At 40.2% G+C, this 20,412-nt stretch overlaps 1 protein-coding gene across 1 annotated transcript in view; it reads right to left on the reverse strand.

The window, feature by feature from the left end:
• The window catches only part of PREX2 (phosphatidylinositol-3,4,5-trisphosphate dependent Rac exchange factor 2), a 167,502-nt gene extending 149,383 nt beyond the window's left edge, over positions 1–18,119 (reverse strand). The window contains exon 1 of the mRNA XM_065753165.1: positions 17,915–18,119. Coding sequence (XP_065609237.1) covers positions 17,915–18,055 — 141 coding nt within the window. The 5' untranslated portion in view covers positions 18,056–18,119. The remainder of the gene's footprint in view (positions 1–17,914) is intronic.
• Positions 18,120–20,412: the final 2,293 nt, after the last annotated feature.

Genomic DNA, 20,412 nt, shown 5'->3' on the forward strand with positions numbered 1-20,412 from the left:
TAAAACAGGGTCCACCAGTAGATGGCTTAACATAGACATATGTATATGAATACATATATATATAAAATCTAAACAAATTATATAACCATAATTATTTCATTATTCTGATTTGACATTGCCTTGCCAGCCTTTATCTAAAAGGTCCTGGAAATAAAACTAAGAGTAGATAGGCTGGAATCAGCAGCCTATTAATCTAACCTCCCAAAATCAAAAGCAATCATTTTTCTGTAAATTCAAATTAACAGGACATTCATAAGTATGAACATAAATTTATAAGTTTACTGTGCAAAAGTTTGTTTACAGAAAATTAGTGGCAATCTAAACATTTTAATTCTTGCAGAATTGAAGTACTGATCACTGAAGCCATTGTTTCTCATTAAGGGATAAACTGGACATTGTTTTTTTGTTTTTTAATTAAAAAATCTGAACCTCTTGAGGCAGAAGCAGCAGTATCTATCTCCCCAAGGCCAGACGACATACTCTGCAACAGTAGTGATCAAAAGAACGTTAAAAAATTTAAAAAAATATCAAATGTAATTACACACCAAAAATGATCCAAGGGATGGAACATCTCTCCTACAAGGACAGGTTGAGAGAACTGGGCCCATTCAGTTCAGAGGAGACTCCAGGGAGACCTGATAGCAATCTTTCAATATCTAAAGGGGGGTTATAAGAAACAAGGCAACAAACTTTTTAGCAGAGTCTATGGCAATAGAGTAAGGGGAAATGATTTCAAACTAAATGTGGGTAGGTTTAGTTGGATATAAGAAAAAAGTTTTTTACAATAAAGGTGATGAGGCATAGGAACAGGTTGCCCAGAGAGGTGGTAGATGCCCCATCCATGGAGACATTCAAGGTCAGGCTGGACAGTGCTCTGAGCAACTTGATGTAGCTGTAGTTCTCCTTGTTCAGAGACTTTTAATTGTTTCTTCCAACTGAAACTTGATGTAGCTGTAGTTCTCCTTGTTCAGAGACTTTTAATGGTTTCTTCCAACTGAAATCGTTATGATTCTCACCATCTTAATCACTACAAATAACTACAGGGTACTGAGGAACAGCAGATAAATGCTCTTCCTCAGTACCCTGGTTGAAGCATTCATAAGTCCCAGCAGTCAGTCACAGTGGACCTAAGGAGTATGAACCAGCAGCCCTAGGCTGATGCTTAGCCAGGAGCTACAGGTTAAGGATTTCACGACTATTTTGTAATCTCAAGGAAACCACAAGCTTGTCAGCCTGAGCTCAGTGCCTGGGAAGGTTATGGATCTTGAGTAATATCACACAGCACACGCAGGACAGCTGTGGGATTGGGCCCAGCCACCATGGGTTCATGAAAGACAGGTCCTGTGTGACCAACCAGATCTCCTACTGTGATCATGGGACCCACCTGGTAGCTGAGGGTAAGGATGTTGACACAGTCTACCTAGATTTCAGCAAAGTCTTGGACACTGTCTTTCACAGTGCTCTCCTGGAGAAGTTGACAGCCCTAGGCTTTGACAGGTGCACTCACTGATGGGTAAAGAACTGGCTGAATGGCCAGGCCTAGAGGGTGGTGGTGAATGGAGTTACATCCAGATGGTGACTCATCATGAGTGGGTCAGTAGTGGGGCCATCCTGTTTAATAACTTTATTGATAACCTGGACCAGGGGACTGAATGCACCCTCAGTAAATTTGCAGATTACACCAAGCTGGGAAGATGTGTCAATCTGCCAGGGGGTAGGAAGGCCTATAGGGATCTGGACAGGCTGGGTAGCTGGACTGAAGTCCAGGTTCAACAAGACCAAGCGACAGTCCCGCACTTAGGCCACAACAACCCCAGCAACACTACGGGCTTAGGGCAGAGTGGGTGGAAGACTGTGTGAAAGAAATGGACCTGGGAGTGTTGGTTAACACTTTGCAAAACATGAGCCAGCAGTGTGCCAGGTGGCATCCTGGCTTGTATCAACAGGAGCAAGGAGGTGACCGTCCCCTGTACTCATCCCTGATGAGGTCACATATTGAGTACAGTGTTCAGTTTTGGGCCCCTCACTACAAGAAAGACATTGAAATCCTGAGGCTCCCTTCAAGTACTGGAAGGCCACAATGAGGTCTCCCCAGAGCCTCTTCCTCTTCTTCAGGCTGAACAGACCCAACTTTCTCAATTTGATTTCATAGAAGAAATGCTTCTATGATCATCTCTGTGGCCCTCCTCTGGGTCTGCTCCAACAGCTCCACATCCTTCATCTCCTCTGGACTAGAGGGTCCCAGGTCTGGATTCAGTACTGCAGACTGGGTCTCACAAGGACAGACTACAGGGGGACAATCCCCTCCTGCACACTGCTGGCCACCTCTGTTCTGATGCAGCCCAGTATATGGTTGTCCTTTCAGGATGCAAGCACACACTTCTGGCTTGTGTCCAGCTTTTCAAACATCAGGACCCCCAGGTCCATCTCCGCAGGGCTGCTCTCAATGAGTTCTTTCCTAGTCTACACATATCTGGGATTGCCCTGAACCAAATGCCATACCTTGCTTGCACTTGGCCTTGTTGAACCTCATTAGGTTCTTGTGGGCTCACTTTTCAAGCCTGTCTAGGTCCTTCTGGATGTCTTCCCTTCCTTTCATGATGTCAACTACACCACTCAGTTTAGTGTCATCTGCAAACTTGCTGAGGGTACACTCAATCCCATCATTTACATCACTGCTAAAAATGTTAATGAGCACTGGTCCTAAGACTGACACCTGGGAGACACTACTTTGTGACCTCCACCTGGACACAGAGCTATTGACAACAATCCTGTGGTTACAACCATTCAACCAAACAGTCCAACCCTCAAGGCCATAACTTGCCAACATAGAGATAATGATATGGTGAGGAACCATGTCAAAGGCCTTGCAGTAGTCCAGGCAGACCACATCAATTGTCCCTCCTTTGCCCACTGATACTGTCAATCCATCATAGAAGGCCACCAGGATGGTCAGGCACGATCTGCCCTTGGTGTCCCCATATAAAATAAAGGGATACAATTAAAGATTTAAAACTTGGTTAGTTAGCAGTATATTTTGATAACAATTAAAATGCGATAAACAATTAGACTCACACACAAGTTCTGGTCGTGATTCATCACAGCTTTGTAATCTACGTAATATTTTGGTTTATATGTTAACTAAAATTAAAGGCATACTAGGAACAGTGGACAACACGTTTGGATACGACAAAAGTAGAAGCCAATTTGTTAAATTATATTAAAAGTCTTAACCGAGAAGGCTTAGATTTGATAGGTCACTAGCAAAAAATATTCCAGGAAGAAGGATAAATCCAAGCAGATGTCCACAAATACTACCTTCAGATACAATCTCATTCTGACAGTACTGACTTTTCTGAAACACAGAGAACCCAACTGAATTGCATAATCCAATTTTTATTTGATATGACCAGAAATTGTGAGCATTGAAATTAGATTTATTTTTCTGCACAAGACAAAAAGATGAAACTACGCAGACATTTCTATAATACCTAAAAAGCAAGACTGTTGAGACTTGTTTTATATATGCACTCTACTTTTTTTTTTTAATTCTCCTGCTCTGTAAGCAAAAACATGACTTTATTTGAGATCAGTATAATTATAAATCCTTAACATTGTAAGGGGAAACCAGGATCAGAACATTCTGGTAAGAAATTGAAATATTCTGACTTTTGGGAAAACAGTACAAGATAGGTAGAAAAAGATACGTGGAGAGACTTTTGCCCTTTTATCCAGACACAAAAGCAACAAGGTTGCTCCTGTGCAATTAAAAAAAACAAGATCCAATTACAGGACGTATTTCTGGCACTGTCTCATCATCTGCATGCTTGTTTGCTTACTGGTTCCCATTTGATAAAAGCTTATTGTTTCCTCTCCTAGGTGAGGAAAACCTGAATGTTTTCCACACTACTGAAGGTCTTAGTTCAAATTAAAATTTCCACTTGAGAAATGCCACAATTAGGATTTAGTACCTTAAGTTTGATCAACTGATGTTAGACATCCCTGTGAAAATTCACAATGATGTGAATTCAAAAGCTCCTGAAATCTTAACTTTTATTGTACTAGTAGAGGCTCTGTAGAGACCAAAATATACTGTTCTTAGGACTCCTCCACAACATTTATGCTATTTTCTCTCAAAATCCTAGGAGTGAATTAAGTTTAAAATTTGGTTGTCTGCAGCACGTTCACACTTCATTACATTATTCATTAACCAGAAAAAAAATACTAGTTTTCACACTACAAGACTTTGTGTTTGAGTAAGAATATTCAGTGCACAAATACTTGCTCCCCATCCACAGTGCTGTCTTACTGCCACTGAACAATGCACCTCTCTTAAATCCACTTATCTACCAAGAACAGTATCATCTCCTACAACAGAAAGGTAAGTAAATAAAATTTAACACACCCATCACTAAATTCCAGTTGTCTATTGAGAATGTCACCCTCTCCTTCAAAAGAAAAATAACACAATTTGAACAAACGGGGGAATGAAGAGGCAGTAACCAGAAGTCCCATAATATACTGATAAATTCCTTTTGGATATCTGGGGGATAACTACAGCAAATGCTTCCTTCCATTACTACTAGCCAGCACATGAGAAATGTTTACTCTGAAAAATTAAAAGGTTTTGAATTCAATGGGTTAGTCAAAGGCTGATGCACTGCATTAGCCCAGAGCTATTGGGTAGCCACAAAGGAACAGGAAAGAGAATGGAATAGATACTATGGCCTTTATTGCGCATGAAGAAAAATGTGCAATACAGTACACAAAGAAAACTAATTAACCCAGTAAATTTCCAGCTCAAATTTTTTCATAAGATGCCTAAATTAACCTCATTTTTCATGACACAGCAGTTGCCAGCAGAAACAAACACTAGCTCACACATCCCATACAGTAACCTACATAAAACCGGCTTAAATGTCAGGGACAGGAAAACTGAGCATTTTATCTAACACTGACATTGATATCTGTTGTAAAAAAAGATGCCATTGTATATAAAATACATTTGACAGAGAAACAGGAGAAGCTTCAGAAGATAACAAACAATTCATTGTTATTGATTCAGCTGGAATTTTTGACTTAGGCCCAAGAAAATGCCTGAAAGGATTCCACTATCAGAAATATTTCTCAGTGAAGAAGCGTCCCACGAATTTGGACAACCTATGTTTGCCTGGTCTGTTTGTATCCTAATTTGACAACTGCACTACAGGATCTAAGTTAACTACTTTCAGAGACTGAGTACAAACAAGACAATTACTGATTCAAAAAATTGATACTGTAGTAATTATAAATTATTAAAACTATAGACTAGAAGTTTACTTCAAAACTCCTTCAACTTAATATGAACTTTCTTCACTTGGTCTATTGAAGGAAATGCTGAACTGTAAAATTACTATAGCTCCTGTTAAACTTTTATGTGCTCTAATTAGAACTAAAAATCTTTAAGTATGGTTGAAAGTAATCTCTGCCAACTTCATGAGTGAAATTTAAGGACAAGCAATGTCTTACAAACTCATCAGGCTGAATCTTAACCTAAAGGGCTATTGCAATGTTTTTATTTGGTAGTCAGATGATTTGTCTTTTGCTACCTATAGGGAAACACACCATGTAAAGTAGCAGTACCAGCATAATTTGTCCTTCACTTCACAAGACAATTTCATCTTTGTATTTGCTGTGTCACCTAGTCAATAGCTTTTGTCATGGCACAGTAGATTAAAAAAAAAACAAACAAATTTTTGCAGTTCAAATCCTTATTATCCTGAAAAGATTCCAAGCCTACATCCTCCTCTGCTTCCTCTTTGAGGGTCACAAAAACATGGATATTATTTAATATAATTGCTTCATCAACCACTCAAAAGCATTCTAACCACAACACAATAATTTTAGTATTTATGAAAGTGGAGCTTTCAGCTTTCCCTTCTGAAGTTTACAATTAGAAATTCATAGAATGGTTTGGGTTAGAAGAGACCATTATGATGATCTAGTTCCAACCCCCTGCAAGGACACTCTAGAGCAGGTTGCTCAAAGCCCCGTGCAGCCTGGCCTCGAATGCCTCCAGGAAGGGGGCATCCACAACCTCACTGGCCAACCTATTCCAGTGTCTCCACCCTCACAGTAAAGATTTTCTTCCTAATATCTAGACTAAACCTACCCTCTTCCAGTTTAAAGACATTTCCCTTCCTGATGTTTTTTGTTTGTTTGTTTGTTTGTTTGTTTAATTAAAAAAACCCCTCCCCAGCTTTCCTGTAGAGTCCCTTCAGGTACTGGAAGGCTGCTATAAGGCCCCCTTCTCTTCTCCAGGCTGAATAGCTCCAATACTCTCAGCCCGTCCTCACAAGGTAGTAGGTGTTCCAACCCTCTGATCATCCTCATGGATCCACTCCAACAGCTTTATGTCCTTCTTGTCTTGAGGGCCTCAGAAGTAGATATGGTACTCCAAGTGGGGTTCATGAGAGCAGAGTAGAGGGGCAGCATCAACTCCCTTGACCTGCTGGTCACACACCATGATGCAACATAGGATATGGTTGCTCCTCTAGGCTGTAATTACACATTACTGGCTCATGCTGAGTCTTTTGTCAACCAACACCCCCAAATCCTCCTCAGGGCTGCTCTCAAGCCATTCTCTGCCCAACCCATATCTACGCTTGGGATTGCCCTGACCCAGGTGAAGTACCTTGCCCTTGGCCTTGTTGAACTTCATAAGCCTGTCACAGGCCCACCTCTCAAGCCTGTTCCAGTCCCTCTGGATGGCATCCCTTCCCTCTGGTACATAATTGTACCAGTCAGCTTGGTGTCATCAAATTCTGAAACTTAATTAAAAATATCTAATTGCAAATACTGAAATATAAATAAGGTAGGTAGAATGGACTGTGAAACATTTAAGAAAATGAACCACTGCTTTTCATTAGACTACAGTAACTTCATCTGTTATCAAAAATCAGTTCTTTCTGTACTCATAGTTGGAACAGATTTACCTTCTTTGCAACTGAAGAACTCTTCAATATCTATGCAGCCACAAAACAGGAAACTTTCTTTCCCATTGTTTCTGACCACTCCGACTACTGAAACAGTTCAGCATAACTAAACATGGGAAAAAGTCTCTGTTTCCTGTGATGGCAACCTCACAGCATATGGGAAGAAATTAACACACTCATACAGAATATAACTGCCAACTTCCAGGCATTATTCTTAATAAACAGGATCTCACACAGTGAAAAAGAGATAAATGGATGAGGAGGAACCTTAAAGTAAACAAAACTTCAAGTTATTACTATCAGAATCTCACTCTCCTAATCCTGGTCACATAAAGGGGCTGTTATGTTACAAGTTTATTACAATATATTTAAAAGCAGTAATCACATCCACTTCAGTCCGTAATTTCCATTCATTAGTTTCAATATTATTATTGGTGGTAGTTAACTGTTGCATTGTGCAATTGAACTATAAAATCAGCATCTTATTAGAAAAAAAAAAAAAAAAAGTCTTCCTACTTAGAGTCAGAATCTCTCAATCTTTCCACTGATATTTCTAAGTACCTCTACTCTGCAAAAAGCCAGTATTAACAAATTCTGCATCATGAGGTAATCTCATAATTGACTTGTTTCAAAGGCATTGTCTTTTGTTTTCTTTTTTTTTCCTCATTTGTTACTGTCATTAACTGCTTCTGTCCTTCACTGAGCCCACTTATAACACCTTTTCCCCACATGCTGTTTCACACTACAAAAAAGATTGCTGAAAAGGAGTAAACAGTCATTACAACTCATACCTCAAGCATCTTTCCCAAACTCCAAAAAATATTGGTTTTGATACTCTACTGAAGAGAAAAGCAGAGTTTTAAGGAGCTAACTACACACATTTGTGTGTATTTTTATTTTTACCCTTTGAAAACTCCATTGTGAAATATTTAGAATAAAACCAGGGTCAAGATCAATGATGCTTACACCAAAGAAATTCATTTCAAAGAATTTTGAAAGTTCATCAGAGGTACCAAAGTATTTATTAGATTTGGATTAGACAAGGAAAATACTGACACAAATACTCAGTGAATTTTTCAGGTGGGACATTTAAAATGAGCAAAAGTAGCTGTGTTTTAGAAATCACACTCAGAAGGTGAATGTCAAAAAAACTACAGACTGCACATAAAAAATAAAATAAATTTTAAAAAAAGTAGCCAAACTCAGAGATTACTTAGTTTGCATTCAGGCCTTTCATCCAAACTGCAGGACAGACAGCCCCCAAAATACTGGTATCTGATGGGTAGAGTGCGACTTCCATAAATAACTCACCAACATTATTAAAAAAAACTACTGTGACAGACCTACCATTAAATGTACCACAGCAATTCACAAGGTTCTTCCAACATTTCATTTTGGGTTGTATCTTACACTGCAAGTTCATTTTTAAGTGGTATTATACAAGGTTTCAAGAACAAAAAACAACAGGCACTTAAGTGGAAGGAAGTAGCTATCATAAATTTAGGATGGCCATTTTTATAAAGACATTTTATGAAACAGGATGTTATTTCCCATCTTCTTGCTTTATATGGCTTCTGCAAAATGCATCTCTGCCAAGACCACAAAAGAATAAATAGGCACTAATCAATGATGAGTATTTTACAAAACTCTGTAAGTGCCACTGCTTCTCTCTATCATATAAGGTTTTGATATCTTTTTAATGAAAGCACTGCTTATACAATTGTAGAGCTCCAATTGCTTCCTTATCTCAGTCACAAGCACCTCTGACTTTTACTACACTCACACTACAAAATCCAAGGACATCTCAAAGCATCGTGTTGCCTGCTACTTCTACTAGGCATCTGGATACGCCATATGCTTAAATTCCTTGGGTAAGGTAACAGCACATACTAAGCAATAAAATAAGTGATTTTCCAGTCTTGTTACACAAATTTATAGCATCCCAGAGATCAATCACTTGGTTACAGAGTATATCATTTCAACTTTATAGCTTTGTGCTTTTATAGTGCCCAATTTTTCCAAAATGTTACATTTGGGATTAAGAAGTAAAAACAGGGCCAATTAAATTCACAGAAGAACCTGAGAACATCCTGAAAGTGTATTAAAGGGTAGGGAAATCTTACTTTCCATTCTTCAGCTTTGCACCTAGTACTTTCTGTTACAATATTACTGAAATAAGCTGGAAAGTTACTGATTCCTGTGGTACCTTTTCTGAAGAACATACAAAATAATCAGTTTCAGGGATTACTTCACTTTCATGCTGTTACCTAGTAATCAGCATTTAACTAAACTCCCAATCTTTTTTTAGCCGGATAACAACAGAAAACAGTTTATGTTTTAATCTTCTGTGATCTGGGGAGAGAAGAGCAGTGAGTACACAAATATAGGTAACTCATTCACTTCACCAATTTGTGCTCATGACAAGGTGGTTTAAAGAAGACACTTGGCTTTCAGACTCACCTTTTGGAGCTTGCCAGCAAACTGTTCCTAACCAAGCCCCAAGATACAAATTGCTGCAGGCTTTCTATGAGCACATCTCCCAGTCAATAAGGCAAAGAATTAGGCTTATCAAAGAGCTGGACATTTACAAGTACAGCACTTATAAGCATAAGTCTAGCCTAACTGAAACTACTTTCCTACAGTTCAGTCTTTTTGAATAACAGTTCCTGAAATATGTATAAGTCATTTCAGCTAGGAACTCAGAGGTCATAGTCACACATGTATGCCAAGTGTCACCTTCTGAGCAGTTTCTCAGACTGCACAGTGTATGACACTGGCTATTGTCCCTCAGCCAGCAACTCATGACCAGCCTTTAATCTCTGAATACCTGCTACCCAATTATATCTTCTTGATGGTTGTGTTGAGTTCTTTTTACACAAATAAAAGTATCTTTAGTATCTCTCAAGAGGATGAAGTTTCAAATACTGAGAATTTCCTATGGTCCAGCATATGGGAAAAGCATATCTCAGTTCTGTCCTTACAATGTGATAACTTGAGCTGTGAACAGACCATAAAAACATTAAAGGAGCGATAAAGCTTGCACAAAATGAAACTGACTTTCAGGAGTTATCCTTGAAGTTTCTCAGATGGTTCAAGCGCATATCCATTCTTCCAGCATCAATTATATATAAAGGGAAAGGACAGTTCTGAGGTTGGAGTACTGAACTGAGAATCAAGACATCAGATTATATTTCTGGCTCTGCTGCAAATGTCCTCTGGGACCCAAAATCAAGTTCCGTCTCTAAGTTGACCATTTGTAGAACTACTCAGATTTGATTTATTAATGACAGAAATGCACTGCAAGACCTCTCAACACACACAAAAGATATTTCAGAACTGACAGATTATCTGTTCCCTGAACAAAGGTAAGACAATGGAAAAATTATCTGTGTTTCCTCTACTAATTTGAATATTTGTTTGCTGAACGCTGTAACCTGTCCAATTGCACTGCAATTTCAGAGGACAGAGGAAACAAAGAGATACAGCTCTGCAAAATTTTGCTTCCCTGAAGAGCTCAAACTTCGAGACAGTCAGTCTTTTTCTCTGTCATAAACTGCTAAACTGACAAGTCATGTAGGTAGGAAGGGTCCTCCAGAGTTCATCACACCCAATCGCTCCATCAAAGCAAAGCTAACTAGGACAGGTTGCTTAGACTTGCACAGCTGAGCTTTGAACATAACATAGAAATCCTACAGCCTATGAGTAACCTGCTCCAGTGCTAGACCACCCACACAGTAAAGAGTATTTTGCTCCTCATTTTGAGCTGGAATTTCCTATTTTCCATTGCCTCTTCTTGTCTACAGTGCATACCCTTGGAGGAATGTGGCTACATCTTCTCTGTAATCCCATCAGGGAGCAATTACAGACAACAACAAAAATTTCCTGAGACTTCACTTCTTAAGGTAGAAGAAACCATATTCTTTCAGCCAGTTTTGGCAGATAGCACACTTCAGGTCCCTCATCATCTTCCTGGCCCTCCTGTGATGTGCTCCAGTAAGCAAATTTATTTCTTTAAAGAAGGAGGCCAAAACTTGGCTCACAAAATTCTTATAAAGAGTAGAAGACAGGTGAAAGGATCACTTCCCTCAATCTGCTGGCAACGCCCTGGCTAAAACAGCCCAGAATGCTGACTGCCTTCTGCACTGCAGTGGTATAATCCTGCTCAAGTTCTTGTGCAGAAGCACTCAGACAGCCCTTTCCTTCAAGCTGTTTCGTAGCCCCCCTAGACTACACTGGTGGCACAGGGTTATTCCTGCCCAATCCTCAGGCAGGAATTCTACTGCTTTCACTGAGCTTCAAGAAGCTCCAATCATTACACTCCTACATCTTGTTGCTGTCCTACTGTCTGGTTTTCAACAGGACTACAGAAACCCTTTTCTGTGAAAACTCCAGAAGGAAAAGCATGGATTACGTGAGCATTTTCTGTTTCTTGTGGCCTGCCCCGCTGAAGAATAGGCAAACATTCTCCTTAGCCCCTTTTTTCTACCTACATATTTATGAAAGCCCTTTCTGTTGGCTTCACAGCTATCACTTCAATTCCAACTGAGCTTGGACTTTGCTATCTCTATTTTTACTAGACCTCATATTCCTCCTCAGTAGTCTGACCCTAAGCACACTCTTGGATCCCACACCAAGGCATGCAATCTATTCTCCAAAGAAAGGGACAATTCTGCTCAGCTGAAAACAGAAAACTGGACAAATACATGTATAGCTGAGATTGAAAGCAAAAATGGGAAAATAATTAAAAATCCCGAGAAAGAATATCCATGAGTACAGATGAATGCAAACTTGCTCAGTATACTTGTATAAAGTAAAGCCTAAATTAATAATTTAAATTATCCTGCTCAGCTCTATACATCATTCATGAGCAGCCCTATTCCTTTCCAAACAGAGATGTACACTTAACATACAGACACATGGGTAATTCTACAGACTGGAAGTTGCCCCCACCTGTTTCTTAGGTCATCTATAGCTAGCTAGGATTTGTTTATTTTGGTCAAAATACGTTTCCTTTTGGTTTCCAATGTGAAGAACTTTTCAATTCCTCCTATAGTGTAATACTGTTAGTAACTTGGAATTCCCCCATTTTGACAAAATTGCTCTTCATGCTAACCCTACCAAAAAACTACTAACCTCAGAATGCATAGTTTCAAACCACTTGCTGTTTTAAATTGGTGACAAAAATTGTTCCTGAAAAATACATCTCCATAAATAGTTCACATCACTGCAAACAGGATACCATTCAACAGTGTTAGGCTGCACAGAGTAACTTAGTCTGGATGTACAAACGGATAGTTCCTTCAAATAATCTCTTCTAAAATAGCAGCTCAAATTACAACGTTGTGAAATATATGGGCCAGGAGAGTTGGGACTGAGCTATAAAACAGACCAAAGGAGTAAGTGAAACACTACAAGCACAATGATATTTATGAATACAGATAAAACAAGAAGTTAAACTGTAGAACATCCTAAGCATATCATCCTATTCAGCATGCTAGATCTTAGCCTATATTGTCTTACGAACAGTTTACTATAAGCTATGAAATAAAAAAGATTTCAGTATTTTAAATATTTCTCTGATCAAATTAAAAAACACATTTTTCTTAAATAGCAGCTTATCAAAATAGTGTAAGTACATCTGAGAGCAGTAAGGGAAAATCCATAGTGCTGTGTAATTTACAATGCTTCCAAACAAGATAAGATAGGTACATGCTTGAAAATACTTCTGGGGAAAAAAACCAAAAACATTTATGCCATTGTCACACTGTCGTACCTTCCACAAACTGCGCAAGATTCTGTGCTCAGCTAGCAGAGATGGGAATAATCTCTACTTCCTAATTCACTCTACAAAGCAACATTCAATGATGAGGATGGGGGTTACACAGAAATAAACAGCTTTTAAGCTGTTACCCTTACTATGACAAAGAACACAGGTGGTGCAATTGATACAACCAATCAAGCCAAATAAGAATAGAATACCATATTCAGTATTTTGTCATGCTTAGACATGTTAAAAACAGCAGAAACTGGAAGTGAATGGAAAAGATATTGACTTTCTATGGTAATTGTCCTTGCACTTCCTTTTGACTTTTTATGATGAAGTAGCCATAGAATGTTGCTTTTCTTTTCCTGAAGAGAAAGGAAATCACATAAGCTTATCAAAAAATGCAGCCATCTAAAACCCTTCCCCTTCCATTCACTTAAATCCCTTTTATTAAACGTAATTATGCAAACCATTATGAAGTTATTACTGTAATTGAGATATATATAACATAACCTGTTTAACACAGATATACATGCAAACAAAATACAACAAAAAGCCATAAAAGATCATCTTTAAATGGGTTTTTTTTAGTTAAAGGTTCAACAATGAATTGCATCATCTAGCATAACCATTGAGGAGTTTCAATCCAGGACAAATCATCCCACTGCCAATCTGGAGCAGTAGCACTGAATTTGACTAAAGTTTCTGTGGAGTCTCAATTACTATTAATCACTTGTCCAGCTCAAAAAATCAGACAAATATCTACTGAGCCAGGAGAAAGGAAGGGCATAGTGTAGCAGAGAAATACAGATACTGAGGAGTCACACAGACACTGCAAAGGCTGGGCAATAAACCTTATAAACAAAATCTCTTCATGTCCATTGAAAAGCAGGGATTTTGCTTCTCTTAACAGAGCACATGTCCACAGAAAACTAACTTTTTCACTTCTGTGTAAGCAGAAGGTAGACAAGATAGTAGAGTAGAATCTAATTGAATTAACTGTCAGAAAAGCACCTATTTTCACAGAAGAGACTGTGTAAACCATGCTGTATTCTACATAATAACTGGCAGTCTTTTTCTTCCAGCTGCCTCTGGATCTAGCAACTCACCAAGGCTTAGGCCGTGGTGTTTTGGAATGCTTACACAACTGGTAACATCTGCTTCTATTCCAATCAATGTCAAATTTGTCAGAACACAAAACTATATCAGAAAAACAATCCTCGTCCTGTATAAATAAACTCAGCTTCCCCCCAAAGTACAAAATGTAGTAGATCTATTGCATGTCCAATTTCTATTTCTTAAATATATTTTAATCTATCATATTTCATTTACATTCCCGCAACACATTTTGGTTTGCTTTTATTTGTTGAACACCAGCAAGAAACACAAGTACAACTAAGCCTTAAACCAAGTTACAAAGTGACAAATTAAGCTAGCCACTATTTCATAGAATCATAGAACCCTCTGGGTTGAAAAGGACCTCAAAGATCAAAGTTTCAACCCCCTTGCTGTGGGCAAGGTCACCGACCACTAGACCAGGCTGCCCAGAGCCACACCCAGCCTTGCCTTAAATTCCTCCAGGGATGGGGCATCCACAACCTCTCTGGGCAACGTGTTCCAGTGCATCACCACCCTCTGAGTGAAAAACCTTCTTCCTATCATATAAACTAAATCTCTCCTGTCTTAGTTTAAAACCATTCCTCTTTGTCCTATCACTATCCACCCATGTAAAACAGGTGTCTCTCTACTATTAAACATTTTTAAATTCTAAGCAACCTCTAACCCTAGTTTCACAGGTCTCTTTGTACTAGTATGTTGAGATTTCAGATGAGTACCCAATTTCATACAGCAAATGAAACTTTGAAAGAAAGCATAAAGCTAACTACAAAAAACTTCAAGTTCATTAAAACATCAAGAATATTTCTTAGCATAAAATACTGGATCAACAATAATCCTGAAAAAGCTTTTTTAGTTTTACTGTACTTAACTAATCATACTAATTCTAAAGGAAAACAAGAAATTTTCACTGTGTTTACACAGAGAGTGCTAAATATGTAGCTTTTCATTTTCTGGAAAGAATTAAATAGGTAAGGTATATATGTCCCCCCCAGACTGCACATTTTGGTGGGGAAAAAAAAAAAGAATAAAGAAAGAAAAAAAATAAAGGCTTCTCCTCTCAGGTACAGCTTCTATTTCATTGGAAAAGAAAACTTTCCTTCTTGGAAGAAGGCATGATCACCAAAGAAGCATGACCCAGCATCAGAAAAATCCCAACCATCATTTTAGCCAGTGAAACATTAATAAGTTTGCAATAGAAACCTCATATTAAACTCCACCTGTAGATACAACTTTTCAAAAATACTTTAGTACCTTAGTTAAGTTATTTTATCAGTAGATATAGTTATTTCAAGAAATGCAAAATGCTAACAAGAACAAAAACTCAAGTACTGAAATGACAGCTCAAGTACGTATGAAAAATGAAGGAAAAAAATTAAGCTTTTCTTCATGATTTCCTGTGCATATCTACTCCCTCGTGTTGCTGTTACTACTGGGGGACTTAAGTTTATCCACCTCATGTACATCTACATACCTCATTCTGGTGGACCTAAAATCGTTACTGCTCAGTATTATTGATATATCAACATACCATACTACAATTTACTCCCAGAAAATTCAGGAGATCTGAGAGAGTAGTATTGATACAAACAAATCTTTTCACTCTGATGTGATCTGTGATGAAAGCAGATTAAAAATACTGTATTTACAAAGCATAAAAATGAGGCGAATGACCTCACATGAGAATAATTCAGCTACATCTATCTAGCCAAATAATATACATATTAAATTCTCCTGCTTTGCACTTCCTAGACTTGTAGGCTTCTGACAGAATACACAAATCAACTGGCGAAAGAACCATCACAGAGGAGTGGGATGACAAAAGCATTTTAAGTAACCAATAAGAAATTTGTCTTTGGTGAGATGCTTTTCAGTCTCAATATAAATTGAAGAATCTAAGTAATTCTAACAAATAAAAGACATCCCCTAGGAAAATGATCAAAGTATTTTTCATGTCACCTATATACTGCCAACTGCAACTGCACAGCTTTGCCTCAGTCAAAGGGGCAGTGCATATTATCAATTCTCTTCAAAAGATGAACAAAGTACTCAAGAACGAGAGCTTGGTATGGTATGTCATACATCATACTTACTCACAAATCCCATATATGTATTATCTCTGAACAACTTAGAGAAGAAAATTGAATTTTTCTGACCCTTAATGTAACTTAATCATAAAACCTTAAAATTCTGTAACCCCGCAGAAGAAATAAGCCCTAATCCTGACACCATGTTTGTTTGCTTGGGTGGTTTGGCTGTTTTTTTTTTTTATTATATTATGATTACTTTATTTATCTAAGTGAATGCTCTGGTTCCTATTAACTTCATGTTAATTCCATGCAAACTGTAAAAAAGACTATAAATGGCTTCAGCTTTTTATTCACAAAGGAAACCAAGTTTCTAGCACAGTGAGATCCACTGACAGCGCTGAGACCTGGAAGCCGAGCTCTTAACTTACACTGGAACTTGGGCTGTCTCTAGTTCAACAAGGTGCCTGCAAAATAGGATAGGATTTGGACAGAAAAACAGTCAGCACTGAGATCCCACACTGTTTTGTGGAGGACCCACTTCAGACTGGTTTCAGCCCAGTCCAAAAAATGGCACACATCAGTACTCAACGTACTCCAAAAGGAAATCTTTCATCTTCATCCAAAAGGAACACAGCCTGCATGCCCTAAGACAACTTTGTGATGAGAAGATCTAGCCTCTGGATCAAGAAGCAGCCAATGAACAAGGACAATGATGACACATAACAGATGAGACTGATGTCCATTCTGGAGACTACTCCAGTGTCATTCCCTTCCAAAAACCCACCACCACAGCTGCTCTCAACAGCAGTCCCCATAGACAGGCCAAGGGAAAGCTCAGAAGGTGTTTCCTCAAACCAAGACGAAGGTACAATTAAAGAGCACATCATCTCCATGTGAAGGATTTAGACCTCTGATCTATCACTTGAGCTCTGTTCACAAACATTAGTGAATATGAAAAACATGACAGAACTAAGTATTTAATTGCAATGCTCCTCCTCTTCTCCAAATGTTGGTGGGTTTTTTTACAGTTAGTAAAATCTGATTGTTAAATGGAAACAAAATAAAACGCAATTGCACAGTCACCTTCTCAAATATGCATGTTAAATATTAAGAAATAAAATAAAATAGAAAACATATTGGACCGTTTACCATTTTTCATGGCTCTGCAGAGGATAAACATATGGAGAAAATAAGCTACTCTGTAGATCTTATTCCACTCCTGTGCCTGTACTTTTATTCTCCCTGTCACAGCCGAGTTGAGAGTTTCCTCTTTCATAATAATAAGCTGAAAGTTCACAGATCTCAGAGAAGCAAAGCAGGAAATTTGCAGTATGAAGGATTTCCCCTCTTCAGTGGGACAGGGGAGGAGAGGAAAGTACATGGGGCTACTGTGAAAGATCCGCGAAGTTAACATACTGAGGGGCACAGTTTAGTGGCACGATAGTGGTGAGGGGTGGATGTGGAGGGGTCGTAGCGGTCTTTTGCGATCCTAATGATTCCATGAGTTGGACGCAACTCATCTCAGAATGTCCTGAGGTGACGCTCTGAGCTTTGCACAAAGGAAACATCACACACATCTGTTAAGTGACCGTTGTTCCTCTATTCTTCTCAGAAGGTGAAAAATTCCTCCTTTCCAGCTGTGGGCTACCTGGCCACACAACACTTAACCGCAGCGACAAGCAGCAAGGGCTGCTCCAGCACGGCGCGATACCTTCCAGCTGACCTCACATCACAAGACAGCAACGAGGCCACATGTGGCTTTAATGCCAAGCAGCTGCTCCACACCAGCACCCCTCCGTCCCCGCCTGACCCCGCCCCGATGCCTTTCGGGTACTACTGCACAGAGCGGACCGGACCCGAGCCCGGCAGCCGGGACAGACCCGAACGCGGCACGATGCCCGGAGAACTGAGGTCACCCGGGCGGGCTCCCGAGGAGGGCAGCCCCTCCGCAGGCGTCTCCAAGCGCCCCAGCCCCGCTTGGCGGCTCCGAACCCTTCCCGGCCGCGGAGCGGTCTCCCCGCGCTGCTCACCGACACCAGGAACTCCAGCGTGCCCACGTAGTCCCGCTCAGTCTTGAGCAGCTCGTTGAGGACGCACACGCGCAGGCGAAGCTGCTTCTCCAAGTCCTTCCCGCTCTCCCCCTTGCCTTCCCCTTTGCTTTCCTCCGTCATGGTGCGGCGCGGAGTAGCGGGGCTCGCAGCCGGGCTGCAGGCGAAAACAACAAAAGAGCCCGCCGAGCTGCGCGGCCGGGCCCGGCCCCCGCGGGTGCCCAGGCACAGAACAGCCCCAGCCCCGGCTCCTGGAGCAGCCCGAGCTCCACAGGCGAGGAGCCTGCCCGGTGCGCGCTGCTTTCCCGGCAGGAAGGGGACGCAGCCTGGAGGAAACGAGCGGTCACTGGTTCCCAGCTCGCCCCGTTCGCTGAGAGGCTGGAAAGCCTCCGCCGCAGCACAGACTTGGACATTAATCAAAAGCTCTGTATCCATGTGACTCCCAACCCCTTCCCCCCCCCCCCCCTCGCCCCCCCGCGCGAAATCTCAGGAAAAAGGAAAGGAAACAACTTCGGGGAAGATTGCGTGCCAGCAGCTGCCTGTTTCGCACACAAGCTGCGAGCTCCGGTTTGAGGCTAATTGGAGATCTCCAGCAACACAGCGCAAGAATTATAAAAATGTCCCGGCGAGCTGGCCGGCCAGGGAACCGGCAGTTGTTTGTGGTTTGTTCCAAGCCTCAGCAAAAGAGCCGTTTCTGCTTCCCCTTCCACACCTTCCCACGAGACAAATAGTACAAATATACTCCTGTGCAACTGCATATTGCAAATACAGGCTATGCTCTGCTTCTGAACAAACACAGAGGTGAGCACACCTATGTACTAAGTGGTTGCAAACAGTATATGCTACAGCAGGTACAGGAAAGTTCTGAGATACTTGCTGTTTGTTGAAACTGGGTTCTATAAAATCCCCAGGTTACAAGGTTATTTCATCGGCACTGGAAGTTCAGATTTTCCTCTTATAATACATCATAGAGACTTCATTTCCTCTTATTGCATCAAAAGAGATGCAATAAATTGTTCACTGAGTTAGTAACAGCTATATAGATACCCTGTACAAGAAGAAATGTGTGGGGCAGCGAGGGATGTGGTTTTGTGATAGGTTGATGTTGGGACTAGATCTCAATGTTCATTTCCAACTTAATGATCCTGTGAAATGCTTTCTTGAAAACTAGAATGTCAAGATGCTGCAGTGTGAATTTTGAGCTCATCAGTGAAAATCTGAAAGTTTCTCTGGCTAGCTCTTCAGCCTGGAATTAGAAAGAAAACCCAGGTGCTCAAATTCAAGATTTCATAATCAAGTGCCTAAACCTGCAACATCCTAAAAGGAAGGAAAGAAAGAGAAACCGGGGTTTAAAACTCTTCTACAGCCAGAGCTGTGACAGCAAGAAGAGTCTTTAGTGGGATAGTGTATGGAAAGACATTTGTTTTCTGATAATGAAAAATCATCAAGCAGTCAGTCTCAGACTTCATTGGGAAATAGGAAATAGTGTTCTCACAAGATATTCCTCTGCAAGCTGATATGTAAATGCTTGTTTCTTTCATTGTGTACAAATTCCCTGCATTTCATACCCTTTTCTAAACACAACATGGCACCCTCCCACTAGGCAAGCAGCACTTCTTGCTGTGCCTGTCACACATACTGCTCAACCATCATTTATTTGCACACTAGCCTGCATGCTTGCCTGCTGAGCTCATCCCCTCAGTTAAGTTTGGGACTCTCAATCCAAAACCAGACAGTGATTTTCATGAAAATCAGAACTTGATGTTTTTGAGAAGCTCACTCCCCTGCCAAATTTGGTTCAAGTGGACTGATGGGTTCAAAACAGACTGGGACAATAAACAAACATAGTCCAATCATTGAAGACTTTTTCCTTAGGAAAGCAGCCTGAAATCAACTGGTGGTTGACTAGAAACTTTGTCACCCTCTCAGGTGGGCTCCATAATGGAGTCAGAGATCTTGAAGTCCCAAAAGTCTGTGGCATATTGGCATATGCCTTGGACCTCAGTAGAAGATTGTGTCACACTTGCTAGCACTAGTAGCAAGAGGGCTGATGCTACTGTGGCAAGGAAAAGCAAAAAAATAATAATAATAATTTTAAAAAAGCCCGTGATGGAACCAGTTATCTCAAGAGATAACTACTAGGAGATCCAAAACCACTGGAGAAGAACCACTTTCCTCTCTTGAAAAAGCATGCAGATAGCCCCTCTCAGCCAGATACTTCAAACTACTTAAATCTCCTGTCAGCAAGCACCATGTCTTCCCCTTTGGGACTACAGGTTCTGGTTTTGGACATACCCTTTTGCATTTGCGTTCAGCCAATGTGCCATTACTTTTCACAACCCACATGCACACTCACAGACCTAGGTGAAGGCTAGAGGAGTCATGAGCAGCAGCATAATGTCATTTCCTCATAATCAAGAGCAATAAGAATTCCTTTCCTTCAAATATTTATCTTTTCATTCGCAGAATCTCTTAAGTTT

Source organism: Cyrtonyx montezumae, unplaced genomic scaffold (genome assembly GCF_038088225.1).
Source record: "Cyrtonyx montezumae isolate F1298 unplaced genomic scaffold, pur_monq_1.0 scaffold_8, whole genome shotgun sequence".
Classification (NCBI taxonomy): Eukaryota; Metazoa; Chordata; class Aves; order Galliformes; family Odontophoridae; genus Cyrtonyx; species Cyrtonyx montezumae.